This window comes from Pseudophryne corroboree, chromosome 5, assembly GCF_028390025.1.
Source record: "Pseudophryne corroboree isolate aPseCor3 chromosome 5, aPseCor3.hap2, whole genome shotgun sequence".
NCBI classification, from domain to species: domain Eukaryota; kingdom Metazoa; phylum Chordata; class Amphibia; order Anura; family Myobatrachidae; genus Pseudophryne; species Pseudophryne corroboree.
In genome coordinates, this window is record NC_086448.1 from 725,529,741 (window position 1) to 725,545,339 (window position 15,599).

General features: G+C 49.0%; 1 protein-coding gene across 1 annotated transcript in view; it reads right to left on the reverse strand.

Annotated features, from left to right (window-relative positions):
- Window positions 1–13,916, reverse strand: part of LOC134928363 (tubulin polyglutamylase complex subunit 2-like) — a 38,246-nt gene extending 24,330 nt beyond the window's left edge. The window contains exons 1-2 of the mRNA XM_063924008.1: window positions 13,840–13,916; window positions 4,625–4,712 (exon numbers count right to left, since the gene is read on the reverse strand). Coding sequence (XP_063780078.1) covers window positions 4,625–4,712; window positions 13,840–13,860 — 109 coding nt within the window. The 5' untranslated portion in view covers window positions 13,861–13,916. The remainder of the gene's footprint in view (window positions 1–4,624; window positions 4,713–13,839) is intronic.
- Between the last annotated feature and the right edge of the window lie 1,683 nt (window positions 13,917–15,599).

A 15,599-nucleotide genomic window follows, 5' to 3' on the forward strand; every position in this document is an offset into this window, starting at 1 on the left:
CTTGTCTGTAGGAAGTGGAGAAAACGACCCAGATGAAAATCTTCCGTAGGTGCATTCTTGGTCTCACACCAAGACACATACTTTCGCCAGATACGGTGATAATGTTTTATCGTCACCTCCTTCCTAGCCTTTATTAAAGTAGGGATGACCTCTTCCGGAATCCCCTTTTTTGCTAGGATTCAGCGTTCAACCGCCATGCCGTCAAACGTAACCGCGGTAAGTCTTGAAATACACAGGGCCCCTGCTGCAACAGGTCTTCCCTCAGAGGAAGAGGCCAGGGGTCTCCTGTGAGCATCTCTTGTAGATCCGAGCACCAGGCCCTTCGAGGCCAGTCTGGGACAGCGAGTATCGTCTGTACTCTTCTTCGTCTTATGATCCTCAACACTTTCGTGATGAGAGGAAGAGGAGGAAACACGTAGACCGATTCGAACACCCACGGTGTTACCAGTGCGTCTACTGCTACTGCCTGAGGGTCCCGAGACCTTGCGCAATACCTCCGAAGTTTTTTGTTGAGGCGTGATGCCATCATGTCTATTTCAGGGGTTCCCCAAAGACGTGTTACGTCTGCAAAGACTTCTTGATGAAGTCCCCACTCTCCTGGATGGAGATCGTGTCTGCTGAGGAAGTCTGCTTCCCAGTTGTCTACTCCCGGAATGAAGACAGCCGACAGAGCGCTTACATGATTTTCCGCCCAGCGAAGAATCCTTGTGGCTTCCGCCATCGCGACTCTGCTTCTTGTCCCGCCTTGGCGGTTCACATGAGCCACTGCTGTGACATTGTCTGATTGAATCAGAACCGGTAGGTTTAGAAGAAAACTCTCCGCTTGTCGAAGGCCGTTGTAAATGGCCCTGAGTTCCAACACATTGATGTGTAGACAGGACTCCTGGTCTGACCAAAGACCCTGAAAAGTCTTTCCCTGTGTGACCGCTCCCCATCCTCGGAGGCTCGCGTCCGTGGTAACCAGGATCCAGTCCTGAATCCCGAACCGGCGACCCTCCAGCAGGTGAGCACTTTGCAACCACCACAGGAGGGACACTCTGGTTCCTGGGGACAGAGTTATTTTCCGATGTAAGTGCAGATGGGACCCTGACCACTTGTCCAGAAGGTCCCATTGAAAAGTCCTTGCATGGAACCTTCCGAAGGGAATGGCCTCGTAGGCCACCACCATTTTTCCCAGAACTCGAGTGCATTGGTGAACTGACACCCTTTTCGGTTTTAGCAGTTCTCTGACCATGTTCTGGATGTCTTGGGCCTTCTCTATTGGGAGAAAGACCTTCATTTGTTCCGTTTCCAGTATCATACCTAGGAACGGTAGTCGAGTTGTCGGAATCAACTGTGACTTTGGTAGATTTAGAATCCAACCGTGTTGCTGGAGCACTCTCAGAGAGAGCGCCACACTGCTCAGCAATTTCTCCATTGATCTCGCTTTTATCAGGAGATCGTCCAAGTATGGGATAATTGTGACTCCATGCTTGCGCAGGACCACCATCATTTCCGCCATTATTTTGGTGAAAATCCTCGGGGCCGTGGAAAGTCCAAACGGCAACGTCTGAAATTGGTAATGACAATCCTGTACAGCGAATCTCAGGTATTCCTGATGGGGGGCATATCTGGGGACATGAAGGTACGCATCTTTTATGTCCAGAGACACCATAAACTCCCCCTCCTCCATGTTGGCTATTATTGCTCCGAGGGATTCCATTTTGAATTTGAATCTTTTTATGTACAGGTTTAGGGATTTCAGATTTAAAATCGGTCTGACCGTACCATCCGGTTTCGGGACCACAAATAGGGTTAAATAGTAACCTCTTACCTGCTGGTGCAGGGGAACCTTGATTATCACTTGCTGTATACACAGCGTTTGAATTGCAGCTAACACTACATCCCTTTCCGATGTGGAAGCTGGTAGGGCCGATTTGAAAAATCGGCGCGGGGGCACATCCTCGAATTCCAATTTGTAACCCTGGGAAACTATTTCCAACACCCAGGGATTCAGGTCCGAACTGACCCAGGCTTGACTGAAAAGTCGAAGACGTGCCCCCACTGGTACGGACTCCCTCAGGGGAGTCCCAGCGTCATGCTGTGGGTTTTGGAGCAGCCGGGGAGGACTTTTGTTCCTGGGCACCTGCCGAAGCAGGTGCTCTCTTGCCTCTGCCCTTACCTCTGGCGAGGAAAGAGGATCCCCGACCTCTTTTGGACTTGTGCGACCGAAAGGACTGCATCTGATAGGGTGTTGCTTTCTTTTGCTGTTGGGGAATATATGGTAAAAAATTAGATTTACCTGCTGTAGCTGTGGAAACCAGGTCCGTCAGCCCATCCCCAAACAATACATCACCCTTATAGGGTAGTACTTCCATATGTTTTTTGGAATCCGCATCACCCGTCCATTGGCGAGTCCATAAGGATCTTCTCGCTGAGATAGACATGGCATTGGCCCTGGAAGCTAGCAATCCAATGTCCCTTTGAGCATCCCTCATAAATAAGACTGCGTCTTTTATATGGGCTAGAGTTAGGAATATAGTATCCTTATCCATAGTATCAAATTGATCTGTCAGCTCATCTGTTCAAGCTGCAATTGCGCTACACACCCATGCCGACGCAATTGTCGGTCTTAACACAGCACCCGTATGAGAATAAATACCCTTTAATGTAGTTTCTTGCCTGCGATCTGCAGGGTCCTTAAGGGCCGCTGTGTCAGGAGACGGTAGCGCCACTTTCTTGGACAAGCGCGTCAGGGCCTTGTCCACAGTGGGGGGTGATTCCCAAATCTCCCTGTCCTGCTTAGGGAAAGGGTATGCCATAAAAATTCTTTTGGGGATCTGCAGTCTCTTATCCGGAGTCTCCCAAGCTTTTCCAAAGAACTCATTTAATTCATGAGATGTGGGAAAATTAATAATCTGTATCTTTTCCTTAAACATGTGTACCCTTGTGTCGGGGACCGAGGGTTCATCCACAATATGCAACACATCCCTTATTGCCACAATCATGCACTGAGTGGTTTTAGTCACCCTAGGGTGCAATTTTACTTCGTCATAGTCGACACTGGAATCAGAATCCGTGTCGGTAGTAGTGTCTTGTGTTAAGGGGCGCTTTTGAGACCCCGACGGGCCCTGTGAGTCGGTCCAATCTGAGGATTGACCGCCTGATGTCCCCCCTAAACCAGCCTTATAAAGCCTTTTATGTAAAGATGTCACACTTGCATGCAACGTATGCCACATATCCATCCAATCTGGAGTCGGCACAACCGACGGGGACACACCACTCATTTGCTCCACCTCCTCCTTGGAGAAGCCTTCCGCCTCAGACATGTTGACACACACGTACCGACACCCCCCACACACAGGGAGTTACCTATAAGGGGACAAAACCCCAACCAGGCCCTTAGGAGAGACAGAGAGATAGTATGCCAGCACACACCCAGCGCTTAAAAACACTGGAATATATGACCAGATAGCGCTGTTATATGTATATAATTGTAATCTCCACTCACTGCGTCGCCAATGTGCCCCCCTCCTCTTTTTTCCAGCCTGTGAAGCTCAGCAGGGGAGAGAACAGGGAGCCAGCGTTTCCTCATGCAGTCTCTGTGGAGAAAATGGCGCTGGTAAGTGCTGAGGATCAAGCCCCGCCCACCTGACGGCAGGCTTCGGTCCCATCAACTTTGTATAGAAAAAATGGCGGGGGTTACCGGATTTACTGTGCCACAGCCTAATCCATGTTTATTCATGCCAAAATGAGGAATATTGCTGCCCAGGGCGCCCCCCCCTGCGCCCTGCACCCTTCAGTGCCTGCTTGTGTGTGTGTGACTGGGAGCAATGGCGCGCAGCTTACCGCTGCGCACCTTACCTCATGAAGATCTGATGTCTTCTGCCGCCTAAGATGTCTTCTGCCTTCTCTATCCGGCTTCTATCTTCGGCATCTGTGAGGAGGACGGCGGCGCGGCTCCGGGACGAACCCCAGGTGAGACCTGTGTTCCGACTCCCTCTGGAGCTAATGGTGTCCAGTAGCCTTAGAAGCAGTGCCCAACTTGACAAGTCAGCTCTGCTTCTCTCTCCTCGGTCCCACGATGCAGGGAGCCTGTTGCCAACAGGACTCCCTGAAAATAAAAAACCTAACAAAATTCTTTTTCCACAGAAAACTCTGGAGAGCTCTCTGCAGTGCACCCATTCTCCTCTGGGCACAAGATCTAACTGAGGTCTGGAGGAGGGGCATAGAGGGAGGAGCCAGTGCACACCCATAGTCAAAGCTCTTTTTAGGTGCCCTATCTCCTGCGGAGCCCGTCTATACCCCATGGTCCTTACGGAGTCCCCAGCATCCTCTAGGACGAAAGAGAAATATATATATATATATATATATATATATATATATATATATATATATAGGATAATAATAAAAAATAATAACTTGTACCATCGATCATCTAAGCAAGCTCAGAATGTGCGTCACCAGTAAGACGCAGGAGTCTTTACAACTGCTTACGTTGCGCCGCATGCGCCGTACAAAGAAAATGTGCTCAACTGCGCAAAAATCGGCGCTGCGTCAGCCTCTCAAACAGGACGTCTATTTGCAGGTGGGGGCTGGGACGTCATATCAAATTATCATTCCACTGAATAAGCAATAAACTCACCGTCCAGCTTCACAGACCAGGAAAGCTGGAAGCCGTCCGTCATTAGATAGAAGTTCTTCAGGTCCTCTGGCAACATACAGGAGTGCTTCTGCGCAGACAGGAAACATTCATCACCAAACATGTCACTGGATTGCACTGGATGACGCAGAACAACAAGAGCTCTGTCCCTGCGCACTACAGACGCCATGTCTAACTGCACTGTGAGAGGCGATTGCTCACAGCTCCTGATAACAGAGGACAATAGCTTGTGTTTATCTACACAACAGGGGGCTTATTCCGAGTGGCACGCAACGGCGATGTTAACATGGGCGTGTTACGGGAGTTGCATGAAGTAGTGAGGGGACTGTATGAAATACCCCGGGTGTGTAAGAAGTGAGGAGACTGCATGAAATACACCGGGTGTGTAAGCAGTGAGGGGACTGCATGAAATACACCGGGTGTGTAAGCAGTGAGGGGGACTGTATGAAATACACCGGGTGTGTAAGCAGTGAGGGGACTGCATGAAATACATTGGGTGTGTAAGCAGTGAGGAGACTGCATGAAATACACCGGGTGTGTAAGCAGTGAGGGGGACTGTATGAAATACACCGGGTGTGTAAGTAGTGAGGAGACTGCATGAAATACACCGGGTGTGTAAGTAGTGAGGGGACTGCATGAAATACACCGGGTGTGTAAGTAGTGAGGGGACTGCATGAAATACACCGGGTGTGTAAGCAGTGAGGGGACTGTATGAAATACACCGAGTGTGTAAGTAGTGAGGGGGACTGTATGAAATACACCTAGTGTGTAAGCAGTGAGGGGACTGCATGAAATACACCGAGTGTGTAAGCAGTGAGGGGGACTGCATGAAATACACTGAGTGTGTAAGCAGTGAGGGGACTGCATGAAGTACACCTGGTGTGTAAATAGTGAGGAGACTGCATGAAATACACCGGGTGTGTAAGCAGTGAGGAGACTGCATGAAATACACCGGGTGTGTAAGCAGTGAGGGGACTGTATGAAATACACCGAGTGTGTAAGTAGTGAGGGGGACTGTATGAAATACACCTAGTGTGTAAGCAGTGAGGGGACTGCATGAAATACACCGAGTGTGTAAGCAGTGAGGGGGACTGCATGAAATACACTGAGTGTGTAAGCAGTGAGGGGACTGCATGAAGTACACCTGGTGTGTAAATAGTGAGGAGACTGCATGAAATACACCGGGTGTGTAAGCAGTGAGGGGACTGCATGAAGTACACCTGGTGTGTAAATAGTGAGGAGACTGCATGAAATACACCGGGTGTGTAAGCAGTGAGGAGACTGCATGAAATACACCGGGTGTGTAAGCAGTGAGGGGACTGTATGAAATACACCGAGTGTGTAAGTAGTGAGGGGGACTGTATGAAATACACCTAGTGTGTAAGCAGTGAGGGGACTGCATGAAATACACCGAGTGTGTAAGCAGTGAGGGGGACTGCATGAAATACACTGAGTGTGTAAGCAGTGAGGGGACTGCATGAAGTACACCTGGTGTGTAAATAGTGAGGAGACTGCATGAAATACACCGGGTGTGTAAGCAGTGAGGAGACTGCATGAAATACACCGGGTGTGTAAGCAGTGAGGGGACTGTATGAAATACACCGAGTGTGTAAGTAGTGAGGGGGACTGTATGAAATACACCTAGTGTGTAAGCAGTGAGGGGACTGCATGAAATACACCGAGTGTGTAAGCAGTGAGGGGGACTGCATGAAATACACTGAGTGTGTAAGCAGTGAGGGGACTGCATGAAGTACACCTGGTGTGTAAATAGTGAGGAGACTGCATGAAATACACCGGGTGTGTAAGCAGTGAGGAGACTGCATGAAATACACCGGGTGTGTAAGCAGTGAGGAGACTGTATTAAATACACCGGGTGTGTGAGTAGTGAGGGGACTGTATGAAATACACCGGGTGTGTAAGTAGTGAGGAGACTGCATGAAATACACCGGGTGTGTAAGTAGTGAGGGGACTGTATGAAATACACCGAGTGTGTAAGCAGTGAGGGGACTGTATAAAAGGCATATAAGAAAATGGATTATTCTGCACAAGATTATTCTCTACTGTGAGCCTTTTGCGCCCCCCTGTGGCATATACTCACATTAAACACTATGGGGGGTCATTCCGAGTTGTTCGCTCGTTATTTTTTTCTCGCAACGGAGCGATTAGTCGCTAATGCGCATGCGCAATGTCCGCAGTGCGACTGCGCCAAGTAAATTTGCTATGCAGTTAGGAATTTTACTCACGGCATTACGAGGTTTTTTCTTCGTTCTGGTGATCGTAATGTGATTGACAGGAAGTGGGTGTTTCTGGGCGGAAACTGGCCATTTTATGGGAGTGTGTGAAAAAACGCTACAGTTTCTGGGTAAAACGCGGGAGTGGCTGGAGAAATGGAGGAGTGTCTGGGCGAACGCTGGGTGTGTTTGTGACGTCAAACCAGGAACGACAAGCACTGAACTGATCGCACTGGCAGAGTAAGTCTCGAGCTACTCAGAAACTGCACAGAGAAGTCTTTTCGCAATATTGCGAATCTTTTGTTCGCAATTTTGATAAGCTAAGATTCACTCCCAGTAGGCGGCGGCTTAGCGTGTGCAAAGCTGGTAAAAGCAGCTTGCGAGCGAACAACTCGGAATGACCCCCATAGAGAGGACAAGTCACATTAAGACACATAAGGAACAGACGACCGCTGCCTGTCTTCTTACTGACCAGGATATATTCTGTCACAGCGAGACACCGCGTGGTTGGGCCGCGGTTTCTCAGGTAGATAAAAAAATAGGATTTTGGTACTTACCAGGTAAATCCTTTTCTTTGAATCCATAGGGGGCACTGGAGTACTCCTGGGATATGGACGATTTCCGTAGGAACAGGGCACTGAATATTTAAATTTAGAACACTCCACCCCTCCATATCCCCGAGTACCTCAGTGTTTTTTACTGAGCCGAACAGGAACTATAGAGAGGTTGACAATGGAGTATTACATATAACATAACGGACAACAACAAAGTTGACACATAACTTTACTGACAACTAAACAGTTGACACCATAACCAGTACTTGATAATGTGAACCAGTCGGTGAGAGTGTGTTACCATAAGATCCCCTGAACTTACCACAAACCAGGTAAAACTGCTCTGGGTGGGCGTCCAGTGCCCCCTATGGATTCAAAGAAAAGGATTTACCTGGTAAGTACCAAAATCCTATTTTCTTTTTCATCCACTAGGGGTCACTGGAGTACTCTTGGGACGTACCAAAGCTTCCCCCGTGGGCGGGAGAGCTGTTTGGCACCTGTAACACTAGGCGGCCAAAGCTAGATGCTGATGCCGCAAACGTATCAAACTTGTAAAAGCGCACAAACGTGTGCACTGAAGACCATGTAGCCGCACGGCAAAGCTGCGTCGTAGAAGCTCCCCGACCAGCTGCCCATGAAGTTCCCACAGAACGTGTGGAATGAGCTGTTACTGATGTAGGCGGCTGTAACCTAGCATGAAGGTAAGCCTGACGTATGGTCAGTTTTATCCATCTGGATAAGGTTTGTTTAGACGCTGGCCAACCCATCTTGGCAGCATCATAGAGAACAAACAACGTATCCGTCTTACGAACTGAAGACGTTCGGGATACATAAACGCGTAATGCGCGTACTACATCCAGAGTTCCAGAATGTGCTGTCAACACAGGAACCACTATTGGTTGATTGATGTGAAAAGATGACACTACCTTTGGTAAGAAAGCGGGATTCGTCCCAAGTTCCGCTCTGTCATCATGAAACACCAAATACGGTGGCTTGCATGACAAGGCCCCCAAATCTGAAACACGCCTTGCCGAAGCTAAGGCTAGAAGAAAAATTGTTTTCCAAGTGAGAAACTTTATATCCACTTGCTGTAAGGGTTCAAAATATGAAGACTGTAAGAAATCTAAAACCAGATTCAAGTCCCATGGCGCTGTAGGTGGAATGAATGGAGGCTGTACTCTGAGGACACCCTGCAGAAAAGTGTGTACCGACGGCAATAAAGCCAATCGTCTTTGAAAATAAATTGACAACGCAGATACCTGCACTTTTAGTGTAGATAAACGCAGTCCTCCATCCAACCCCATCTGTAGAAATAACAGAAGACGGGATAACTTGAAAGATGATGTCGGAAACTTACGAGTTTCACACCAACCTCTATAGGCACGCCAAATTCTGTAATAATGAGCTGCCGTAACTGGCTTCCTAGCTCGTAACATTGTTGGTATAATCGATTCTGGAATGCCCGCTCTTCTTAAGAGGGCGGTCTCAACAGCCACCCCGTCAAACGCAGCCGCGCTAAATCGGGGTAAAGGAACGGACCCTGTTGTAACAAGTCCGGACGTAGAGGGAGCGGCCAAGGTTCGTCTGCGAGTAGTCCGCGGAGATCAGAGAACCAAGCTCTCCGAGGCCAATGAGGCGCCACTAGTATGACTGTGACAGACTCTCTTTTGATCCGTTTTAGCACCAGAGGGAGCAACGGAAACGGTGGAAACAGATACACAAGGCTGTACGGCCACGCGACGGTGAGAGCATCCACCGCCACTGCCTTTGGATCTCTCGTTCTGGACACATACTGGAGCGTCTGGTGATTGTGTCGAGACGCCATCAGGTCCACCTGAGGATAACCCCACCGCTGAACCAACATGTGAAACACTTCTGGATTTAATACCCATTCTCCTGGATGAAAATCCCGACGACTGAGATAATCCGCTTCCCAGTTGTCCACTCCCGGAATGAACACTGCCGACAATATCACCTGGTGGTATTCCGCCCAATTGAGGATTCAAACTACTTCCCGCATTGCCATGCGGCTTCTCGTTCCTCCTTGTTTGTTGATGTATGCGACCGCCGTCGCATTGTCTGACTGCACCTGGACAGTGTGAGACCGAAGCATGTGCACTGCTTGTCGTAACGCATTGTAAATTGCGCGGAGTTCCAGGACATTTATAGACAGCAATCTCTCGTGATCCGCCCAGAGACCCTGGAGCTGACAATTTTGAACTACAGCTCCCCAACCTCTGAGACTGGCGTCCGTCGTTAGAATTATCCAATTCCAGCCGCCGAACAGTCTCCCTGCGGTTAGATTGTGTTCCTTGAGCCACCAGAGCAGAGACACCCTTGCCCTTGGCGACAACCTCACCCTGTGGTGAATCTGCAGATGCGAGCCCGACCACTGTGCGAGCACATCCAGTTGAAATAAACGCGAGTGAAATCTTCCGAACTGAAGCGCTTCGAAAGCTGCCACCATTGTGCCTAAGAGGCGAATGCACAAATGTACCGACACTGTGCGTGGCTTGAGCACTAATTGTACCAGATGGCGTAGAATTTGTACTTTCTGCTGTGGTAGGTAAATTCTTTGATTGACCGTATCGAGAATCATACCTAGGAATTGAAGGCGTTGAGACGGAATTAGATGTGATTTCTTGAAGTTGACAATCCAACCGTGGTGAACCAGTACATTGTACGTTAGCAGCGCATGTTGGAGAAGTATCTGTTGAGACGGGGCTTTGATGAGCAGATCGTCTAAATACGGAACTATTGTCACTCCCAGGGATCTGAGATGAGCTATCATCACAGACATCACTTTGGTGAATACCCGAGGCGCTGACGATAGGCCAAACGGTAGAGCCTGAAACTGGTAATGGTTCTGGCGTATTGCAAACCGCAAGAATCTCTGATGAGGCTGCCAAATCGGAATGTGTAAGTACGCATCCTTGAGATCTAGCGCAATCATGAATTCCTTTGGCTCTAAACCCGCAATCACGGAACGGAGAGATTCCATCTTGAATCTGTAGTAAGTTACGTACCGATTGAGACCCTTTAAGTTCAATATTGGTCTGACTGAGCCATCCGGCTTCGGTACCACAAACAGACTGGAATAATAACCCTGACCCTGTTGGTGTACAGGGACCGGAATCAAAACTGCTAAATCCAGTAGGGACTGAATGGCAATTTGCAGAACCGCCCTCTTGTCGTCCGACAGAGGCAATCCTGTCTTGAAAAACCGCAGTGGCGGAAGACAGTCGAACTCTATTTTGTAACCTTTTAACACTAAATTGCGGATCCACCCATCCGCGGATGTCTGGAACCACGCCAACTGGAACGTCTGAAGGCGTGCTCCCACAATCGGAGAACCGAGATGGGCTGGGAGCCCGTCATGCCACTGGCTTGTCGGTAACCTTAGCGTCCTGACGACTTGTGTTTGTTTGTTGGAAACCACGTCCACGACCACGTCTACCAGGCGTGGCTGTTCCTCTGCCACGTCCTCGAAAGGACTGAGGTCTAAAGGATTTGAACGAAGGTCCAGAGTACCTCCTTCTTGGTACCGGTGGAGGCAATGGTAAGAAAACCGACTTTCCTTCCGTAGCCTCAGCAATCCATGTGTCCAATTCAGGACCAAACAACTTCTTGCCATCGTAAGGTAACGCCTCTATACCTCGTTTGACCTCTGCCTCCGCTTGCCAAGCACGCAGCCAGAGTGCTCGTCGTGCCGTAACTAGCGACGATGAAATACGAGAAGTGAGCTGACAGACGTCAGTAGAAGCTGTACAGAGATACTCTGCAGCCTCACACATTTGATCAGCAAGAAGTATAAGGTGTTCGTCATGTAAGGCAGACTTAAGTTCTGTTATCCATACTATGAGCGCCTTAGTGACCCAGATACCAACCAAGCCAGGTCTCAGCAGCACTCCTGCTGCTACATACATGGACTTTAGCATAGTTTCTATTTTCTGAAGGGTCTTTAAGCGTAGTAGCCGCTGGCACTGGTATGGTTAATTTCTTTGTAAGCTTCGACACTGACGAATCAACTATTGGTGGATTCTCCCATGTACATGTCACAGAGTCTGGAAACGGGTAACTAGACTTAAATCTGCGAGGTATAGAAAACCGTTTATCTGGAGCCTGTCGTGTTTCCACTAACATCTTATTAAGAGACTCCGACACAGGAAAACTTATTTGAGTTCTTTGTCGTTTAGTAAAGACAACCTGATCATTTGTGAGAGGCTCTTCAGTTTCTGTAAACTTTAGAGACTGACGCACCGCTCTGATGAGATTATCAATGCCGGAGCTGTTAAAATCCTCACCATCTGACTCCACTTCGCCCTCCTCACCCTCTTGTGCCGTGAGGTCTGGCATGGAATCGTCAGAATGCAACATAGCAGAAACTGGTAAATCATAAGACATATGAAATTTATCCCCTCTACCCAAAATGGATTTGGACCTTTCGCAAGGCTGAGAGGCCTCCGGTAGTTCTGGCGGTCTCACCCTAGACTCAGATCTTGCCGTTTCCCGCTCCTGTCGAGCGGCGGTCAATTCTGATTGCAACCCAGCCAGTACATTGGCTAGCATTTCCCAAGGAGGGTTCGGGGAGGAAATTGGCTTTAAAACCGGAGCAGAAATTGTATTCTGAACCGAATCTACAAAACATACTGTACATGTGGTAGATCCATCCGGTAACACACTGTTACAGACTTTGCAATTATGCTTTTTAGTTTTTGCTGGTGCCTTACTCATTATGGCGACAGACAATACAATACACAAAACACAGACACTTGCACGACTCAGTAAAATAGTACTAAGGTGTCTCTATATATATATATATATATATATATATATATATATATATATATATATATATATATATCTGGGCAAGTGCAGTACACGTGGCCAGTACTATGTAATGTGATCCCAAATTCCCTCTAACACCCCTGCGCCTCCGGTGGGGTAGAGATGTAGTACTGGAACGTTCTGGAATCACAGAGGAAGACACAGGAAGCATGGTTAAAAATGGCTGCCATGCTCTCACATAGAATCACAGTGCAGTTACTATGAAAGCCTGTGTAAATACCCCTGCAGCCTAGCATCTGCTGTTGCTGCAGGTTTATCTTATGCCGCTGTATTGCCCCCTTCTATTGCCCCTCTGTTATCTATCTCCGTTTACTGCCCCCCTCCGTGAGGTAATGCCCCCTCTTCCCCCTGCATGCTCTTTCAGATGCAGAGCGGCGGGCAGAGCAGCGTGTGGGGCCGCCAGCGGGAGCCAGGTATCGGGCGCAATGACAGAAAGACAGAGAGCGGGGATCGTGAAGTGCTGTGAGCAGCGGGAGCCGGGTATCGAGTGCTGTGAGCAGCGGGAGTACAGCGGTGGGGGCCGGAGCAGCGTGAGCGGGCAGAGCAGCGGCCGGAGCCGGCGGCGGGCGTCTGCAGAGGGATCCCGGTGCATAACAATGTCCCCACACCTCGGGGCGGCAGCGGGAGCTGACCGCCCCGTTCACATACCTTCACTCCTGCAGCGCGTGATGAGGCTCCGACGGGGCTTCTGTACAAGCGCTGGCCAGCCTGTGCAGGAGGATCTGTGTGTGGCTGTGAGGGAGCTCATTCAGTGAGGACCGACACGCCACTGCTGCTATCAGCAGCTTGCACTATCCCTGACCCTGCCTTTTGGAAGGGGGAAAGGGATGTGAAAAAATAAATAAATTAAAAATTCAAAAGAATTGTGGACCCAGCCACAAACGACCTGTTGCTACTTCGAGCACAGAAAAAACACTGAGGTACTCGGGGATATGGAGGGGTGGAGTGTTCTAAATTTAAATATTCAGTGCCCTGTTTCTACGGAAACCGTCCATATCCCAAAAGTACTCCAGTGACCCCTAGTGGATGAAAAAGAAAGAGGCTCTTCAATGAGAAGAGTATTTTCTACCCATAATTCTTAGTTTAGAAAATAAAGCAATTTTCGGCTTCCACCAATGTATTATTTTCAGTTACAATCCCATCCCTTGTACACCAGGGGGGTAATTCAGAGTTATAAATTTGTTAGCAGATGGGCAAAACCATGTGCACTGCAGGTGGGGCAGATGTAACATGTGCAGAGAGTGTTAGATTTGGGTGGGTTATATTGTTTCTGTGCAGGGTAAATACTGGCTGCTTTATTTTTACACTGCAGTTTAATTTTCAGTTTGAACACACCCCACCCAAATCTAACTCTCTCTGCACATGTTACATCTGCCCCACCTGCAGTGCACATGGTTTTGCCCAACTGCTACCGAATTTGCTGCTCAAATCCCTCACACGCAGGGGCCATCCCTCACACGCAGGCGCCATCCCTCACACGCAGGGGCGGGGGCCATCCCTCACACGCAGGGGAAGGACTGCTGAAAGCAGAAGCAGGGGCGCACAAATATGATGTCACACTTACCTGCTCCCAGGAGACAATCATGTGACGTTCAGCAGGAGGGATTTCCTCAAACTTCACTTCGGTCACACCAGGAGAGGACTCTGGAAACAGGGACACAGTCATACACTGTACACAGCGGTAAACATCTGCCGGCATCACAACTGGGCCACAGGGCCTCACTCAGGTTTGTTAGCAAACCAAAACAGTTAGCAATTGGGCCAAACTATAGGTGGGGCAGATGTAACATGTGCAGAGAGAGTTAGATTTAGGTGGGGTGTGTTCAAACTGAAATCTAAATTGCAGTGTAGAAATTAAGCAGCCAGTGTTTACCCTGCACAGAAACAAAATAACCCACCCAAATCTAACTCTCTCTGCACATGTTACATCTGCCCCACCTGCAGTGCACATGGTTTTGCCCAATTGCTTACTTTTTTGGTTTGCTAACAACTCTGAACAACCCCCATAGGCCACTAATTCTATTATTAACATTTCACTTATGTTTTGCCAAAATCAACTGAGAATAATTCAGCTCTTCTACCTGCTCATCACGGCAACTCTACTCCACAATAGAACCTGTTTAGAGGGGATGCTTTTGGCAGCTTGTTGCCCCTATGGGACTGGTCCATGATGGAACTACTGCTCCGTGGTCAGTACTAGTCCTAGTAGCGGAGCTGCACGACACTGCAGAGTTGGGGTGTGAAGAGGAAGACCAATGAGAAGTCAGCAATGACTGACAGTGCAGCTTCTGATTGGTCCTCCTGCTCACCCCCCCCCCTCCCACCGTCACTTTAAAGTGGTGCACAATAATGTTAAATGAGTGTTACAAGAGCTCTGCATGGTCATAAATTGCTGGCCGCAGGCAGCTGCTACACGCCGGCCTCTGTCTCAGGCACAATGATGCCTCCTTATGTGTGTATGAGGCACAGCGTATTATCTGCCTCAGGAACCCAGCGATTATCGGGTTATTACGTCTGCAGATTGCACGCAGCACATGGCAGAAGCCCTTCTGTGCATATGTTCTATATAGAAAGCCGCCGGCATTTACAACGCACTTCCCGAGCCATGTGACAGGATACCGGTGAATCGCGCTCCTCTGATGCGGCACCATCGCACAGAGACGCTACCATTCAAGTTAATGGGGCACATGCACGTAACTGACCCGCGCACATGTGGGGCGTGGCGGTAGGCGCGCCCGGGGCGGGCACGCCCAGGCACAGATGGAGCCACGATTAGCGTGGCTCCATCTGTAATTCATGTTTGTACGCAATGGAGATTATCACGCAATTATCGGCAGACTGAGCATGTACTGCGACCGCAGTACGCATGTGCCAAGGTGCCACCGCCATTTCGCTCGCACCAAGGATTCCATCGCAAAGTGATTGACAGGAAGTGACCGCTGGGAGCTGCAAGTTGTACATGCAATAACATGACGTCTGAGTCGCTACTGCTGCGGCCACTCTGCGTGTGGCCTGCGAATGTGCACGCAATTGCGAATGAGTCTGTGATGATGGGCGGCAGCTTCTCCTGCTAACATTAGCAGCTCCGTAGCCTAGAATATCGCAATTGCATTTACGTACAGACATGAATTACTGTAGACCCGTAGTGCTCTAAAGGAGAAGATACTCCAAAGATGACCATAACAGCCAAAGAATCATTCAGATAAACAAAAGGACATGGACGGAAAGTGTGCGCTGAGTTACGTGGTGTCGGCATTAGGTCGACAATCATGATGAGGACACCACAATGCTGACAGCTATGATGTAAAGTTAAAATATTGACAG